At 34.2% G+C, this 18455-nt stretch overlaps 2 protein-coding genes across 2 annotated transcripts; both read right to left on the bottom strand.

The window, feature by feature from the left end:
• Positions 1 to 5394: 5394 nt before the first annotated feature.
• Positions 5395 to 6072, bottom strand: LOC104108111 (uncharacterized). Its single transcript, XM_009617091.1, has one exon. It carries the CDS (start codon positions 6070 to 6072, stop codon positions 5395 to 5397), a length of 678 nt encoding a protein of 225 aa, XP_009615386.1.
• A 9397-nt stretch (positions 6073 to 15469) lies between these two features.
• On the bottom strand, positions 15470 to 17869 carry LOC117279599 (protein FAR1-RELATED SEQUENCE 4-like). The gene is made up of 3 exons (XM_070201021.1): positions 17579 to 17869; positions 15773 to 16517; positions 15470 to 15688 (listed from the first exon to the last, which is right to left on the bottom strand). The coding sequence occupies exons 1-3, from the start codon at positions 17866 to 17868 to the stop codon at positions 15470 to 15472; spliced, it is 1254 nt and encodes a 417-aa protein (XP_070057122.1). The 5' UTR covers position 17869.
• Between the last annotated feature and the right edge of the window lie 586 nt (positions 17870 to 18455).

Here is an 18455-nt window from a genome sequence, read left to right on the forward strand (position 1 = left end):
TTCTTCTGCCTTATCAGAGGGACACTCGGGTCCAGGCTTAGCTTGTGCACGACCACTTTTAGCGGGATACCTGTCATATCCAAGTACGACCATGAAAAGCAATCAATGTTAGTTTTAAAGAAATTAATAAATCCTGACATGAGCTCGGGATTAAGTCATGTTCCGAAGTGAAACTTCCTCTCCAAGAATTCCTCGAACAAAGCCACTTGTTCGAGTCCTTCTGCTGTGGATTTGGTCACGTCTGTCTTTTCCGGTACCTGAAAGTATCTCAGTACCTGGTGGGATTCCGATAACTCCTCGCCCTTATCATCTTCACTTGGCACGGGAGCAGGCGCCAGTTCCTATAATTGCTATTTGCTGGGCTCATTCCCTTTACTGGTGGAAATCGACACTGCGTTCATTTCTCTTGTTGCCGGTTGATCTCCTCTTATCTGTTTGATTCCCTTTGGGTCGGGAATTTCAATAGTTAGTGATATGTTGATGGTATAGCCTTCATCTCATGTAACCATGCTTTACCGAGAATTATGTTGTAGCCCATGTCACCATCCACCATTTCAAATAAGGTGGTATTTGTGACCCCTTCGGCGTTCATGGGCAGCAAGATCTCTCATCGGGTTGTCACACTTGCCAAGTTGAACCCGACGAGGAGCTTTGTTGCTGGAATGATACTTCCGATTAATTTGGATTATTCCAGCACTCTCCATTGAATGATATCGGCTGAGCTTCCTGGGTCAACCAAAATATGCTTAATATTGAAATCTAGAACATTAAGGGAAATTACCGTGGCATCGTTATGCGGTAGAAGAAGTCCATCGGCGTCTTGCTCCATGAAGGTAATGTCATCTTCGGCAACTTCCCAGAGTCTCTTGTTGTGGGTTACCAAAACCTTCATCTTCTTGTCACCGAGAAGGTTACACTATTGATTTCATTCCCTCCGAAAATTATATTGATAGTCAGCCAAGGAGGGTCTTCCCCTATCTTCGAGGGTTCTGTGTTGTCCTGACTGCAGCCGTAATTGTTTTTGGCTCGGTCGCTCAAGAACTCCATAAGATGGCCGTTCTTCAATAGCGTTGCCACCTACTCGCACAAATGCTGACAGTCCCCAGTTTTGTGGCCATGAGTCCCGTGATATTTTCACCATAAGTTGGGATCCCTCTGGCTGGGATCAAATCTGTTTGGCTTCGGGAATCTTGTTTTTTTGATATTCCTCATCGCCGATACCAACTCCACTACACTGATGTTGAAATTATAATCTGACAACCTGGGATAAGTGGAATCCCGAGTCCCCGATACCTCTTTTTCTAGTAACGATATGTTGTTCCGACCACTGTCAGTTCTTCTTTCGGGAGTGAACCTATTCGAGGACCGGAACCCTTTACTGCTGTGTCCCTCAGCTCTCTCGTAAGGCAAAAAGCAGCCTTTAAAAAATCGCCTGTCCGTATCAAAATCATCCTTGAACTTATCTCGGTCCTTGTCTCGGTCCCCCCCTTGGTTGATGTCGGGAACCCAAGTTGATCATCTTCTATCCTTATCTTCGATTCATAGCGGTTATGGACATCCGTCCATGTGGTTGCTAGGAACTCGAGCAGGCTTTCCTTCAGCTTTCGGAAGGCGTCAAAGCTTATCGAGTTCAAACCTTTTGTGAATGCCTCCGTTGTCCACTCGTCTGGTACGACCGATAGCAACATCCTTTCTTTCTGGAATCTGATCACAAATTCTCGCATTAATTCGAACTCACCCAATGCGATCCTGAATATGTTCACCTTCCTGGCCTGGACCTTCCTGTCCCCGGTATGGGCCTTAATGAACGAATCTGCGAGCATTTCAAAAGAATCAATCGAATGCTCGAGTAATAGTGAATGCCATGTCAGGGCCCCCTTAGTGAGGGTTTCTCCAAACTTTTTCAGCAGGACCGACTCGATCTCATGTTGAGCTAAATCGTTCCCTTTCACCGCCGTTGTATAAGTTATGATATGCTTCTGGGATCTGAAGTCCCATCATATTTTGGTATGTCCGGCATCTTGAATCTCTTTGGGATTAACTCCGATGCTGCACTCGGTTTGAACGGCAACTGAGAATATTTTTTTGAATCCGGGTCCTTCAAAACTAGTGGTGCGCCCGGAATTTGGTCCATTCGGGCGCAAAATCCTTCATGTTCTGATCCATCCGCTCTTTCATCTCTCTCATGAACCTTATGAGTTTGGTTTTGAAGGGATCATTACTGTTATCGTTACCGGAATCGGTACCGGTCCCCCCGGCACCATCAATGTCGACCTCACCCCTAGGGGTATTATTATCAACTCTTTGAGCCGTTTGATTTGCAAGAGCGTCGGGAGGAACTAGGACTCTTCCGTTTGCATTGTTGGAAGCACCTGATAATGCCTACTTCAATTTCGTAATGACCTAGTCCTGCCTTGAGAGATGACCCATGATGGCTTTCTGTTGCTCTCTCAAGATCCTTACCGTTTTCGCAACGTGTTTGTCCTCCGCATCATTGGGAGTTGGTTCCCGAACATGTTGGGGATATTGTCCGCCATGGACCGGAGTTGCCACGTCCCCTCGTTGCAGGTGTCACTGATCGAATTCTCATGTTGAGGCAGATTTTCATGCTTCTCAATGTTGTGTGCGATGTTGACATCGTTAGCTGCCATTTTCGATTTTTTTGCTATGAAACAAAGAATCAAACGAATTAGTAATAAATGCAAGAATCAACTCAATTATGCAACTGTCTAATCCCCACGGCGGGCGCTAAACTGTTTACTCGTAAAATGGTACAGTTGAATTTATTACGTGATTTATAGACAAGCGAACTGATTTGATCCAAAAATAATAAATAAACTAGATTAAAAATAAGACTTAGCATTAAGACCAAAAGAAATGGATAGCCCGGCTCCAGGAGCGATGCTTCTGAGGATAAAAATAAGAATAATATGTAAGAACAAGTAAAGTTATCTTATTTAGCTTGAGAATAGAATGCAACAGAAGTTATGCCAAGAATTTCCTCTCCTTACAATGACTGTTGAAACTACTATTTATAACTATACCTAGGAAACAAGATCCTAGGATCAAGCTCATCTTAAATGACAATAAAAGGGGCAATTGATGAATACGTAATGGTATGCCATGAATGCCAAAATTCTCTGTAACGGCTGCCTATTTAATACTAGGGAATATTCTTCATTAAATACCATCTGGTGACAAAAATTCGACCCACTCACGTTGACTATGCTCCCTTCCAGGTATGTCCGATGCTAATTGCAGTTGTTGTTCCCGGTCTTGGTTCTTACTCGATTTGTCTTTCGCATGTCTCATGTTCCACGTGTCACGCTATCATTCGATCATTTAATATAAATCAATTTTACCCTATACATAACTCAAATTGTCAGCATTAAAATGTATAAAATCATCAATTGGTTGAGGTAAGTAAACAACAATAATTTGTCAATCACTTTCGGAAGAGGGAAAACTTGAGTGAAGAGAAGAATCAAAGACACAAGAAGAAAGAAGGAGAAGACATGCAAACGTTTTTTTTTCAGTCAAGAGAGAGAAGAGTAATAAAAGTAGCGATTATTGGTTAAAAAACGGTAGGTGGAAAAAATAAAAGAAGCGACCGTTGTGTTTTTTATTGAAAGCACATAAATGAAAAAAATGGGGGAAAAATAAAAATTGCCAAAAAAGGGAGAAAACAGATAAATACCCTTGTTGGGCATATAGATTCACACATCATTTTTTCATTCCCAGCTTTATATACCACGTAACAAGACTTGTAAATAATTAAGTCTCTGTAAGTTTAGTTTATTTTAGATTTGAACTCTTAACATCAAATTCATGCGAGGAGTTTTTTGGATTGAGGGTCTACACAAGATTGCCACGTTGGCTTAGGGGACATTTAGTATTTTTAGTTTTAGGATTCTAATTTTATAATTGTAGTCAAATAACAATTTTTTGTTAAATTTAAAAACTCCTAAACATTGGGTAAAATCTTAGATATTATAATTTTATCCAACATGATGCTTTTTTAAAGAAATATTTTAGATTTGAAAGGGCATAAAAGTCTTTTTAATATTTCGAGTATATTTTTACGTTTAACATTTAGTGTTCTAATATTCGTGCTTTTATAATAACTAGTTTTAGAATACGTGCGTACTCTATATCAGTGAACATAAATTTTTAAAAATCACACAAATACTACTAAACTATGTAATTGAGTTATAGGGAAAAAAAGTACAAACTCTTAAAAATGAGTAATATTGATCATATTTAGCTAACTTAATAGAGAAAAGAATTATGTCACGCAAAAATATTGTAATGCTTTATCATAACTTAAACAATTTTTAATGCTTATTATTATTTCACTAAAAACATACAACAATTTTTAATTGTTACTCCCAAATTAATTTTCGTGTTTCAATTTTTGAGAGTCACTTTGATTAAATTTTAAAGTTAAATTGAATTTAGATCAACTCACTATTTAATATTAAAATTTATATATTCAAAAGTTATACAAAAAATATTACAAGTTGTAACTTTTTCATTCCAATACGGTACTACCACGGTAGCATCTAGTGTGGTCAGCACCAATCGTGTTAAAAATGTGATCAAAATTTACATAATTTAGCTCTTAAAAAGTAAAATATGACAACTAATTTGAGACGGAAGATATACTACTGAATAATTTGGAAATCAATAATTTACTATGTCTACGAGGAGGCTAACTAAGTGTTATATATACTTATTAATCCTCTTAAATTCCTTAAATATGAAATGACCTTTGTTTTTTATTCTAATGATTTCAATACATAACTTAGTAAGCCAAACAAAAAGCAAGTCTTCTTTTATTGATACGGTCTCTTTTATAGTTTTTTTAAAAAAATCATTCACAGGGAAACTTGCAGTTTTTATCATTTGGTTGCGTGTTGAGTAACTTGCTCACTATGCAATAGGTCATAAATTATACAAAAAATATAAATTGCACTAGAGAAACTCAGTACGACGAGTTCTGACTGAGAAGATTGCTGATAAGGAAAGTTGATCCATGTTCAAGAAGTTTTTCTTTTTATTTTTGTAAGAAGGGAATAATACAGTCAAACCTCTCTATAACATCATCATTTGTTCCGAAATATTTTAGCTTTTATAGTGAATGGTTGTTATACACCTATAACATCATTTGGCGTTTGAATATATTTTGGCTGTTATAGACAAAAATTATCCAAAAAATAATTTTTTTTTCTTTTTTAATATTACATATAAAGGTAAAAATAATATTTAAATTCAAAATCTCAAAAGATATGAATATTTCATGAATTAAATGCTAAAGAAATCTAATATATTATTAAAAAAATTCATAACTAAACGTACAAACATTTAAAACTCTAAGGCACACAATTAAATCTTTCAAGATTGATGGAAGAACTCCATAATTGTAGCTTGTTTCATAGATTCCAGTCTCTTACTAGCGGTATAACGCTTGAATCGGCGAAGATTTACATTCGAACTATCAGCAAAAAGATATCCAATTGCTTTTCCTTGAAGGCAATCTGAGAGCTTAACAATTGAGTCTTCTATCTCACTCCAAGTAGCAGTAGGTTGAGGTTCTTTGTCAGCACTTTCATTTACCTCCATAGTGTCTTCTTCTTCCACTCCAATAACTTGGGCAATAATTTCTTCATTAGTGAAAGTCTCAATAATAGGAAGTGTTGCATCAAATTGCACATATGTGGCAGCATCCATCGTCTCATTGATGTTATCATATGGGATTTGTGCTATAAGTGATGATACATTCCCAACATCATCGACTAATTCAATATTTTCACTATCAATATTGGGATTGTCATGTGTAGGTAGGATTCCAGTCTTTTTCCAACAATGGAGAATGGTGGAGGCCTTCACATCATTCCATGCTTCTACTAAAGTGTTAATAGCTTGTCGCATATTGAACTTATTGTCATTAGATAATGGATGGCTCCCATTGCGCTCATATTCATCAATCAGATTCTTGATGAAGCGGCTTTTGTACTTAACTTTAAAATTTACAATTATACCGGCATCAACATGTTGAAGATGTGATGTCATATTAGGTGGGAGATAATGAACCTGAATAATTCAATGTTAGTACAATAGCACCACTAAAAAAATATAATCAAGGCTACAATGCATATTTTCATGAGACGTACTGTTATCTTTATTTCTATTATAAGTTTTATATTAAAGTTATAAAATATTTGATTAAAATATTTAGAATTATTATTAATAATAATCTTAAAAAATGTACATGGCTGTTATAGAGGGGTAATTTTACAAAAAGCGTACTGTCATAAAGATAGATGTTACTGTTATAGGTAAAAAGTTGTTATAGAGAGGTAAAATATAACATAAAAAATCGATTCTAAGAAAAACTAAATTTTTATAGTAAATGATTGTTATATAGGGATGTTGTTATAGAGAGTAAAAATGGCGTGTGGTAGCCACTAAATAAGGTGGTGTTTATTTTTTATCCACCAATTCTAATGTTGAGCAAAAATAGCCACTACTCTATTAAAATTAATATGAAAAGATATTTTTACCCTTTCTTCTATTTCTTTTATTCCCAAACCCTTCCTTTATACCCTCCTTTATACGCTTCTCTCATTTAAGTTCAGAGCCAAAATTTCATAGGCAAAATTTTGCTCCCTCAATATAGTTCCTGCAAGCAACTCTCTTCTCTCGATTGAAGTTCAGAGCCAAAATTTGATAAGCAAAATTTTGCTCCCTTAATATCGCTCCTGCCCAGCCCACAACAATTGTCTGCGTATACTTTGTCCAACTTAATCTCTTCTCATTTGTCATCTTCTCTACAGCGAACCAGCGTACTGGTATGTTTTCGATTTTGCTTTTATGCATTTTTCTTTTTGTATATCTCTAATCGTGATCAATGCTGTATTTGTCATCAAGTATGTGTGAAATGTCCAAAATAATGATTATAACTTGATTCGCTGAGGAATAAGGTGCAGATTTTTGTGAGAAAGTTATTGAGAACCTTTTAGTATTGAAATGTGTTTGTGGTTCAATCAATATATTGATTATGTAAGGATATTTCAGAAAAATAGTCCTAAGAATTTGTAAGCTAACTGTGTTTAGGAATTTTAGTTAACTGTGCTTCTATTAAAGATGCATCTAATTAGGTCCTGAATTTTAGTTTTTTAGTTTAAATATTAAGGACATTTCAGAAAAATAGTCCTACGAATTTGTAAGCTAATTTTAGTTAATTGCGCTTCTATTAAAGATGCATCTAATTAGGTCCTGGATTTTAGTTTTTTAGTTTAAATATTAAGGACATTTCAGAAAAATAGTCCTAAGAATTTGTAAGCTAAGTTTAGTTAATTGTGTTTCTATTAAAGATGCATCTAATTAGGTCCTGAATTTTAGTTTTTTAGTTTAAATATTAAGGACATTTTAGAAAAATAGTCCTAAGAATTTGTAAGCTAATTTTAGTTAATTGTTCTTCTATTAAAGATACATCTAATTAGGTCCTGGATTTTAGTTTTTTAGTTTAATTATTAAGGACATTTCAGAAAAATAGTTCTAAGAATTTGTAAGCTAATTTTAGTTTACTGTTCTTCTATTAAAGATGCATCTACTTAGGTCCTGGATTTTAGTTTTGTAGTGTAAATATTAAGGACATTTCAGAAAAATAGTCCTAAGAATTTGTAAGCTAATTTTAGTTTATTGTTCTTCTATTAAAGATGCATCTACTTAGGTCCTGGATTTTAGTTTTGTAGTGTAAATATTAAGGACATTTCAGAAATATAGTCCTAATATTTACGTTCTATTTCCTTCTTTGTAGTGTGCTAATGGAAGAAGATCGTATTTTCGAGTTTGATGATTGGCGTAATTCGATGAGCTATTGGAAAGGAGATTTTCAGTATAAGGAAACAATAAAAAGTTTCTTGTCGAACACGCAATGGAAGAAGTTGAGGGATGGTGTTTTCGGAAACTTTTTCCGATTACAAGGTGTGAAGTTCTGTGGTAGACTTATTCATTGTGTGTTGCTTTTAGAAATTATAAGCAATGAATCGCATTCAATGACATTCAAGGTTTTTGATCATGAAGTGAAGTTTACACGTGAAGCGTTCCAGATAATTACTGGGTTGAAATGTTCTTCTTCGGTGGACTTCAAAGTTTTATGTGAAAGAGAGAATAGGCTTTCGAAAGTCTACTTCCCTGGAAAGGATAGAATTGAGTTAGGAGATTTGTGGCGTTTTATTACTAGTCACCCATATGGTACAACTGCATCATTTGTAGGCAGCCATGACGATGCGGTGAAGTTGGCAACAATTTATTTTGTTGAATCTGTGTTGATAGGGAAGCGCAAGAATCGGAATGTGTCTGAGCGGGTAATGAAAATCATAGATGACGATGAACTCTGCTTTTCTTTCAATTGGGGCTCTCTTTGTTATGAAAAGTTACTAAAATCATTGAAGAGCTGCTTGAAGCCCAAACAAAATACTTCAGACAAAGAGAATGAGAATGAGAAAGAGAAAGAGAAAGAGAAAGAGAAAGAGAAAGAGAAGGACAGTTATACTATACTTGGCTTCCCTTTCGCCTTCTGTGTTTGGATTATGAAAGTATTCCTAATTTTTCAGGAAAAATAATTTGTGAACTTCAGAGAAGGTGGGTTCCCCCGGTATGTTATTCAGATATGAAATCTTCACATTATGACACCCTATATAAAAAGTACTTCCATAATGAAAAAGTAAGTTAACAGGATTACTAGCTATTTTTTTGTTTATGTGTTTTAGTTCTGAATACTTACGTTTTTTTTCCTTATATAATAGTTGTATCAGTTGCTTGAGATGGTACCATTTCTTTCTTCTGAAGTAGATGCGGAGCCCACTAGTGTGCATGTGCCATTGTCTCAAGATCAAAGTTCAATGCCTTCAACACAATTTGATGAAGTCTTGCTTAAGGAATTTGTTAACGTAGGTTTTCTGTCTTTGAATACCATTAGTTTTTTATTTGCTTATTTTTGCTTAAGAGACTTTTTTGTTTTTATGGTTTTTGATTCAGAGATTATCGGAGAAGTTCAAAAAGGATATGGAGGTAGAATGTACTAGAATACATCAAAAAATAGCTTTATCAGAAAAAAGGATTCAAAGTGACATCAAGGTAATATCCTTAATTTCCGTGCTTGTAACTCTAAGTTAAGGATACCATGTCCTTAATTTTTGAGCTTGTAACTCTCAGTTTAGGACTACATATTCTTAACTTTTGAACTTGTAACTCTAAGTTCAGGACTACATGTCCTTAACTTTTTAACTTGTAACTCTAAGTTCAGGACTACATGTCCTTATTTTTTGAACTTGGAACTCTAAGTTAAGGACTACATGTCCTTAATTTCTGTGCTTATAACTCTAAGTTAAGGACCAAGTGTCCTTAATTTGTGAGCTTGTAACTTGAAGTTCAGGACTACCTGTCCTTAACTTTTTAACTTGTAACTCTAAGTTCAGGACTACATGTCCTTAACTTTTTAACTTGTAACTCTAAGTTCAGGACTACATGTCCTTAATTTCTGTGCTTGTAACTCTAAGTGAAGGACCAAGTGTCCTTAATTTGTGAGCTTGCAACTTGAAGTTTAGGACTACCTGTCCTTAACTTTTTAACTTGTAACTCTAAGTTCAGGACTACCTATCCTTAACTTTTTAACTTGTAGCTCTAAGTTCAGGACTACATGTCCTTAACTTTTTAACTTGTAACTTGAAGTTTAGGACTATTTGTCCTTAACTTTTTAACTTGTAACTCTAAGTTCAGGACTACATGTCTTTATTTTTTGAACTTGGAACTCTAAGTTCAGGACCAACTGTCCTTAATTTCTGTGCTTGTAACTCTAAGTTAAAGACCAAGTGTCCTTAATTTGTGAGCTTGTAACTTGAAGTTTAGGACTACCTGTCCTTAACTTTTTAACTTGTAACTCTAAGTTCAGGACTACATGTCCTTAATTTCTATTCTTGTAACTCTAAGTTAAGGAACACTTGTCCTTAATTTGTGAGCTTGTACCTCTATGTTAAGGACTAATGTCTGTAACTTATAAGCAGCTAACATTCTAATTCTTATTTTAAATACTATCTCACAGGCTTTAAAGAAAAACCTAGGATCAAAGATTGATACTTTATTGAAGCTTCTTGACAAACCTCATGAAAGGACCATAGAGAGAGAACCTAGTGTTCCAATTAGCAAAGATGCAGTTGATGATCAATGTGATGATATAGATGTGCATGTAGAAGATCATTATGAAAGCGATTATAGAGATGCGCATCTAGAAGATGAAACTGATATTGACATCGAAATTGGGAAAGGTTAGATACAGTTTTTGAATTTGTTATCATTGAAATTTATATTCAATAGCATAATAAATATAAACTTTTTTGTGATTACAAATGTGTGTAGAATCTTTTGATGGAATGGAATGTCAAGACCAGGAAAATCCAAAAGAAACAAGTGTAACAGACATAATTTGTAAATCTGGAGTGCAATCTCAGGATTTAGAAAATCCATTGGGAACAAGTATAAGTGAGATTGTATGCAAATGTGTTGAAAAAATATATGATCTATCTATACCTCTCTCACTTAAAGAGAAATTTGGAAATCAAAATGATGCCAATCAAGGTTAGATGGAATTTTCATGACATGTTGAATGTTAGTTTTAATAAACTATTAGTAACAAGTATTAATTGTAAATGTTACAGAATCTTTTGAAACTGCAAGGAAAGAAGATGGAGTGGACTATCAAAATGATGAAATTTCAAAAGAGAGAAGTGGAGGACAATCTCAAGACATAGAAAATACCCAAGGAACAAGCATAAGTGAGATTGTTTGCAAATGTATAGAAGGAACGTATGATATCTCTACACCTCTCTCTCTAACAGACAATATTGGAAGCCAAAAAAATGCTAGTCAAGATAATGATTTAACTGGCATGATCTTGACTGTTGCAAAAGGTTAGACGGAGTTTTTTTTCATCTTATACATGTTTGTTTTAATCAAAGATTAGTAACAAGTACTAATTGTGTTAGCTCCTGTAAATATTTTGCAGAATCTTGTGAACTTGCAATCGAAGAACATGGAGAACAGTTGCAAGATAAAGAAAATACAAGCAATATGTCAGCACTATTATCTGTTAAAGAAATACAAGAAGGCAGTGTGGCCAACACAAGTATTGATTGTGTCCTTAATATTGTATTCATAATTCAAATTGTCAGGACATTTCAAAAATTATGTCCTTAGTTTTTGTCTCTTCATTTGACAATTCATAGAATTGACGACTTGCAGCAAACTAATGTATATGTAGTGTTGCTTGCAGAGCAAAACAAAAATGAAGCTGTTAACCAATATACTAGGAAAAGGAAGAGAGATAGTATTGGTTTTGATGGTCCATCATTTGCTATTCTTACTCCTACTCCTCCGACTACACAAATGAGCATTGATGAGGGTTTGTCTATGGAGGTTGAAGGAAATGTTGAAGAAGAGCTTGGTCGAGGGAAAAGGAATAAGAAGCTTAGTTGGCAATTAAAATCTCCTTTTGAACAGAAAAGAAAAAGAGGAACATCGATGGCGCACAATGAAAATACTCCTAAGTATACAGGCTGGATAAAATCAAAATATACTCGTACATGTATTTTTCATTATGCCAAAGATGATGAAAACTTATTGAAGAAATTCATTGGGTGGTTGGGCAAGGAGAAATGGAAAGGTCGCAAAAAAGTGTAAGTCCCTAAATGTATTCATTATTTCTTAATTGCTTACATTTGTGTCTTGAACTTGTAATTTTAAATTCAGGACTAAGTATATTGAGCTTCCAACTCTAACTTCATGACTAAATGTCCTAAATTTTTGAGCTTGTAACTCTAAGTTAAGGATTAAATATCCTTAACTTTTGAGATTGTAAGTCTAAGTTCAGGACTAACTGTCCTTAACTTTTTAACTTATAACTATAAGTTAAGGACTACCTGTCCTTAATTTTTGAATTTGCAACTCTAACTTCAGGACTAAGTGTCATTAATTTTTGAACTTCCACTCTAAGTTCAAGACCAATTGTCTTTAACTTATGAGCTTGTTACTCTAAGTTCAGGACTTTAATTTATGAGCTTATAAGTCTAAGTTCAGGACCAAGTGTCCTTAACTTTTGAACTTGTAACTGTAAGTTAAGGACTATCTGTCCTTAATTTTTGAATTTGCAACTCTAACTTCAGGACCAAGTGTCCTTAATTTTTGAACTTCTACTCTAAGTTCAGGACCAATTGTCCTTAACTTATGAGCTTGTTACTCTAAGTTCATGACTAATTGTCCTTTAATTTATGAGCTAGTAAGTCTAGGTTCAGGACCAAGTGTCCTTAACTTTTGAACTTGTAACTGTAAGTTAAGGACTACATGTCCTTAACTTTTGAATTTGCAACTCTAACTTCAAGACCAAGTGTCCTTAATTTTTGAACTTCCACTCTAAGTTCAGGACCAATTGTCCTTAACTTATGCGCTTGTTACTTTAAGTTCATGACTAATTGTCCTTTAATTTATGAGCTAGTAAGTCTAAGTTCAGGACCAAGTGTCCTTAACTTTTGAACTTATAACTGTAAGTTAAGGACATCCTGTCCTTAACTTTTGAATTTGCAATTCTAACTTCAGGACCAAGTGTCCTTAATTTTTTAACTTTCACTCTAAGTTCAGGACCAATTGTCCTTAACTTATGCGCTTGTTACTCTAAGTTCGTGACTAATTGTCCTTTAATTTATGAGCTAGTAAGTCTAAGTTCAGGACCAAGTGTCCTTAACTTTTGAACTTGTAACTGTAAGTTAAGGACATCCTGTCCTTAAATTTTGAATTTGCAACTCTAACTTCAGGACTAAGTGTCCTAAACTTATGACCTTATTACTGTAGGTTCAGGAACAAGTGTCCTTAATTAGGAATTGAGAACTAACTTATAAACTTTCTAACTTTGATATTTTCAAAATTTTCAGGGGACAAACTGATATATATGCTGAGGATAATGGTGTGAAAAAGAATCCATATAAATTGTACCATCAAAAAATCAGTAGAAAAATATTCTTCCTTGAGCTTGCAGATAGTAGCTTTGTACTTGATGATAAGGATTGATAATTCACAAGGCATTTATTTTCTTTCTTCTTAATTTATTATTTTTTATTTATTTATGACTGATGGATTTTTTTTCTTTTTTTGTCTTTTTATGAAGCATATTGATATTGCCCTGTATTATTTGAGAAAGAAGGAATGTTACCACCCTTGCGCCCATCCTTTTCGTTGCACAACTACAGATATACTTTTTGATAACTATACGCTAATTGTGTATAAGGATTTCAATGAAGATGCTTCAGATTGATAATCAGTTGGTTCTCACACCATATGTGTGGGGTGACAATCGTAGATGTGGAATTGCTTGGACAGAGGTTGACAAAATCTTTTTTCCATGTCAGTTTCCTTCAGAAGATAATGATGTTGTGACACATTTTCTTTTGGGGGTATTGGACTTGAATGAGAGAAAGATTGATGTGTACGATTCCATATATAGTGAGCCATATGAGCAAGGAATGAAACACATTGAAATGTATGCACGCATGATCCCCCACTTGCTAAAGTTCTCACAGTTTGAGAAAAATCACAAGTCTTTTGGAAATGCATTCAACAAATTTGATATTCAGTGGCAAAGATCACCACACCAAACTGGATCATACGTGTTGTCATTTGCTATATAATTTATATGTACTTTAGATTTATTTTATTAAAGATATTGTTTAATTGACTCCATATTTTTCTTAGGACTGATTGTGGTGCATTCCTAATCAAGTATGTGGAGTTATTGATGATGGGAAAGGATGTGGAGAAATTCCAACCTGAGGACATATCAAACTTCAGAAAAGAACTTGCAGCAAATCTTTGGGCACATGGAGAGTGGAAAAGAAATTCTGGTTATGATACACCACCAAAAAATGTAGGCGACAACTATGATAGTGAAAATGAAACTTCCTGCCCAAAGGAGCTGTAGTGTAGTTGTAAAGAAAGTCAGCTGTAGTGAAATTGGTATAAAATTGCTGTAAAGAATCCATATGAATTCTGAAATATCCTGTAAATTGTCACAAGGCACTTTATTTTGTTTGCATAGCATAATTTTTTGGTCACAGCTATGCTAAATTACAGTTTCAGCAGTAATATGAAGGCATCGTGTTATTAATTTCTTTATTTTTGTTAACTATTGATTTGTCCATTTTTTCACAGTTTTAAAGGGCCAATCTTTGATTAAATTGTCTTGAAGTTTTTAGAAATTCAAAGCAACACACATTGATTGTTGTAGAATTTCAGAATCTGTTAACTACATCCTTATTTGTTGAAGGATGAAAATAATATTCAAGACATATTTTTTTAAATGTGCTAAACTTCTGGAATATAGACAATAAACTGAGATTTCCAGAAGTTAAGGACATTTTAGAAATTTATGTCCTATATATTAGATTCATACTTCAAATGTTCAGGACGTTTCAAAAAATTATGTCCTGAAGTCTACTTGTACCAATCTCATTTTAAAAATAAGATGTAGCAAGCTGTGTTTAGCAAGCTGTAGATGTCAATTTTATAACTACTGATTTGTCCATTTTAAATTGCCAATTTTTTATTAAATCTGTAGAGATATAGCAAAAGATACATTGATTATTGTAGAACTTCAGGACATTATATTCATAAACGTCCTGATTTGTTGAAGGATGAAAATAATATTCAGGACATATTTTTCTGAAATGTCCTGAACTTCTGGAAATCTAGATAATAATCTGAGATTTTCAGAAGTTAAGGACATTTTACAAATTTATGTCCTTAATATTAGATTCATACTTGAAATTTTCAGGACTTGTAAAAGATTACATCCTTAAGTTTTACTTGTACCAATCTCATTTTAAAAATAAAGATGTAGCAAGTTGCAGGCATCAAATTATATAAAGAAAAGGACTTTCTTGTTTACTTACAACAAGAATAAAATTTCATAAACAATAATTGGTCCGACAAAGGTAAATTGAACTTCCAGAAAAAGAAAAAGAAATAAAGAGCAAGTAAGTGCAAAGAAACTTTGAAAATTCAGGACATCTTTTATATAACCATCTGCTAATGTTTACTTGCTCAAATAAAAACAATCTAAATGAATCCAATTTATAGCAAAAACTTTAAAAGAGTAGATAAATATAAGTGGATATATCTATTATTCTCTATGCTTCCTTAAAAATGGATGGACTGCCGGAGAATATATACAAGATGTTCTATTATGACCAATTCTTCTGCAACGACCACGTTTGAATGTTATTTTTGATGATTCGGTAGCTGGAATATGCCTTTTCTTCTGCCTTCTACCTGGCGGAACTTTGAAATCTGGAGGTTTAATAATTTGTGACTTAACACTCTCTGGTACAATCCAAGAATCCGTATGTCCTACAGGATGTATTTATCTTTTATATGTTTTCAGCCAAGATTCCTTTAAGTACCAGTCCAAGCAGAAATTGGACTTCTTGATGTTTCTCTTCTCGATAGCTGCAATTGCATGTATACATGGTAATTCATCAAATTGAAACTGAAAACAATCACATGTTCTTTTGTTTAAGTCCACCAAGAAAGTAATTTCTTCTTCCTCAACTCTGGAACGCCATGAATCAACAGAGAAGACCTTCAAAGTTGAAAAACTATAAGTTAGTACATTATGTTAAATTATCATTAAAATAATAAGCTAAAGTAAGAACATAATACTTACATTTAAAGTAAAAGCTAAATCTATCTTTTTCTTCAATTCCTCTTCTACCAAACAAGAAACGTCATAAAAAGTTCCTTCTGCTTCATTTCTTCTTTCATAAAACCAACGTTGTAGCTTCACTTGGATGAAATCCATCATTCTTAATATAGGCAACTCCCTTACTTCTAATAGCATAGAATTCATTGACTCAACTATGTTTGTTGTGAGCATGTCATATCTTCGTCGTGGACTACAAGAACGTGCCCACCTTTCCGGTGGTTCTTCCATCAAGTAGTCAAAAGTCTTCTTATCAACTTTTGCTATATCTGACATGTATAGATCAAATTCTTTGCGCCTGTATACTCTTGCAGCACTTTGGAAAAGTTTTATGACCTCACTTTTCACTTTCCTTCGCTTTAGGTTCTGCTCCAAATGATAGATACAAATCCCATGGTGGCTTTCAGGATATACCTTTGCAATACCATGTGCAATAGATTGATGCCTGTCCGATAAAAAAATTAAATTGTCACGGCTCCCAATTGCATTGCGAAGCTCACTAAAGTACCACTCATAGGAATTGTTATTTTCAGATTCTGCAATTCCAAAGGCTAGTGGGAATATTTGGTTATTTGCATCCTTTGAAACTGAAATCATTAAAACACCACGATATTTTGACTTCAAAAAAGTTGCATCAACAGCAATCACTGGTCTACAATGATTCCAACCAGCTATTGATGATCCATATGCATAAAACATATAAAGAAACCTGAAAATACAGTTTAACATACGATTAAAAATACAGGACACCAAATCCTTAATATTTTCACTGCACATATCAAAGTTAAGGACACAATGTCCTTAACATTTTCAGTGCACACATCAAAGTTAAGGAGAACTTGTCCTTAACTTTTAGAATGCACACATCATAGTTAAGGACACCATGTCCTTAACTTTTACAATGCACACATCAAAGTTAAGGACACCATGTCCTTAACAATTTCACTGCACACATCAAAGTTAAGGACACCGTGTCCTTAACACTTTCACTGCACACATCAAAGTTAAGGACACCACGTCCTTAACATTTTCACTGCACACATCAAAGTTAAGGACACCATCTCGTTAACTTTTTCACTGCACACATCAAAGTTAAGGACACCATGTCCTTAACATTTTCACTGCACACAGCAAAGTTAAGGACACAATGTCCTTAACTTTTTCACTGTACACATCAAAGTTAAGGATACCATGTCCTTAACTTTTTCACTGCACACATCAAAGTTAAGGACACCATCTCGTTAACTTTTTCACTGCACACATCAAAGTTAAGGACACCATATCCTTAATATTTTCACCACACACAGCAAAGTTAAGGACACAATGTCCTTAACTTTTTCACTGCACACATCAAAGTTAAGGACACCATGTCCTTAACTTTTACAATGCACACATCAAAGTTAAGGACACCATGTCCTTAAGTTTTTCACTACACACATCCAAGTTAAGAACACCATGTCCTTAACTTTTTTACTGCACACATCCAAGTTAAGGACACCATGTCCTTAATATTTTTACTGCACACATCAAAGTTAAGGACACCATTTCCTTAACATTTTCACTGCACACATCAAAGTTAAGGACACCATGTCCTTAACTTTTTTATTGCACACATCCAAGTTAAGGACACTATGTCCTTAGCTTTTTTACTGCACACATCAAAGTTAAGGACACCATGTCCTTAACATTTTCAGTGCACGCATCCAAGTTAAGGACACCATGTCCTAAAGTTTATAAAACAGACTAATAAAAATCTTTTTGATTGTTTACCTGTTGTTGTCGTCTATCTTTATGTTAGTGTATGTTCCCAGATTTTTACTTTTCATCATATATAAGTATGAAGACAATAATTCATAATTCTCTTCAGGAGTTCCTCTTATTAAAGCTGAAGCACGTTGAATAGCACGCCACGCCTTGTGATAACCAATGTCTAGTCCATGCAATTTTTGCATTTCTGCCATGACAAAGGCTGGTGTAACTTCAAACCTTGGGTCTCGAAGATTGTCGATAATGTAACCACTAATCAACTTTGAAGTTGCATGCCTTTGATCAGCTTTCATAGTATTAACTGGGAAGTCATGATTTTTCTCAATCTTTACTATCTTGAATAGTGTTGAATCTTTAATTTTGAAAGCACGCACACATCACCCAAACCTATCATCATTGCATTTCAACGAATATCTTGTTGAGCTTGATCTAACAACCTTGAATTCAAAATGTCCTTTAATTGCTATATTGGAAAAACAGTTAATTATACTCTTCTTTTTGTCAAATATTGATCCCACTTTTATTTCATCCAACGAAGCATTTTCTCTTAATATCGTAGTTGGGGATTCTTTTTGTTTTGAGTTTGAGCTTTGTCTAGTTAGTTGAGTAAAGGTTTTTTCAGCAACTTCTTCTATTACTGGTGCACTCTCTAAGACTTGAATACCCAAAGCTTGTTCGTTGTCAATCTCTATAATGCTTTGTCCTTCTAATTGAATAGAATCAAATGTTTGAAACACCTCTTTAATTATTGGTTGAGCTTCAACCACATCTATTTCCATTATCTATTGGCATTTGTCTTGATTGTCTTGTTGAGTTTCTGTATTGACATGTTCAAAGGTGCTTGTAGAATCAAAAACTCTTTCCGAAATATCAACAATGA

The sequence above is a fragment of the Nicotiana tomentosiformis genome, chromosome 4, assembly GCF_000390325.3.
Source record: "Nicotiana tomentosiformis chromosome 4, ASM39032v3, whole genome shotgun sequence".
In the NCBI taxonomy this organism is placed as follows: Eukaryota; Viridiplantae; Streptophyta; class Magnoliopsida; order Solanales; family Solanaceae; genus Nicotiana; species Nicotiana tomentosiformis.

Bases quoted from the DNA above. Each gene is read 5' to 3' on its own strand.
- LOC104108111 (XM_009617091.1), bottom strand. From the start codon at position 6,072: ATGACATCACATCTTCAACATGTTGATGCCGGTATAATTGTAAATTTT.
- LOC117279599 (XM_070201021.1), bottom strand. From the start codon at position 17,868: ATGAAAGCTGATCAAAGGCATGCAACTTCAAAGTTGATTAGTGGTTAC. The intron at 16,518-17,578 runs GTAAACAATCAA...CTGTATTTTCAG, and splicing joins AAGATAGACGACAACAACAG to GTTTCTTTATATGTTTTATG. The intron at 15,689-15,772 runs GTAAGTATTATG...TCAACTTTGAAG, and splicing joins ATTTAGCTTTTACTTTAAAT to GTCTTCTCTGTTGATTCATG.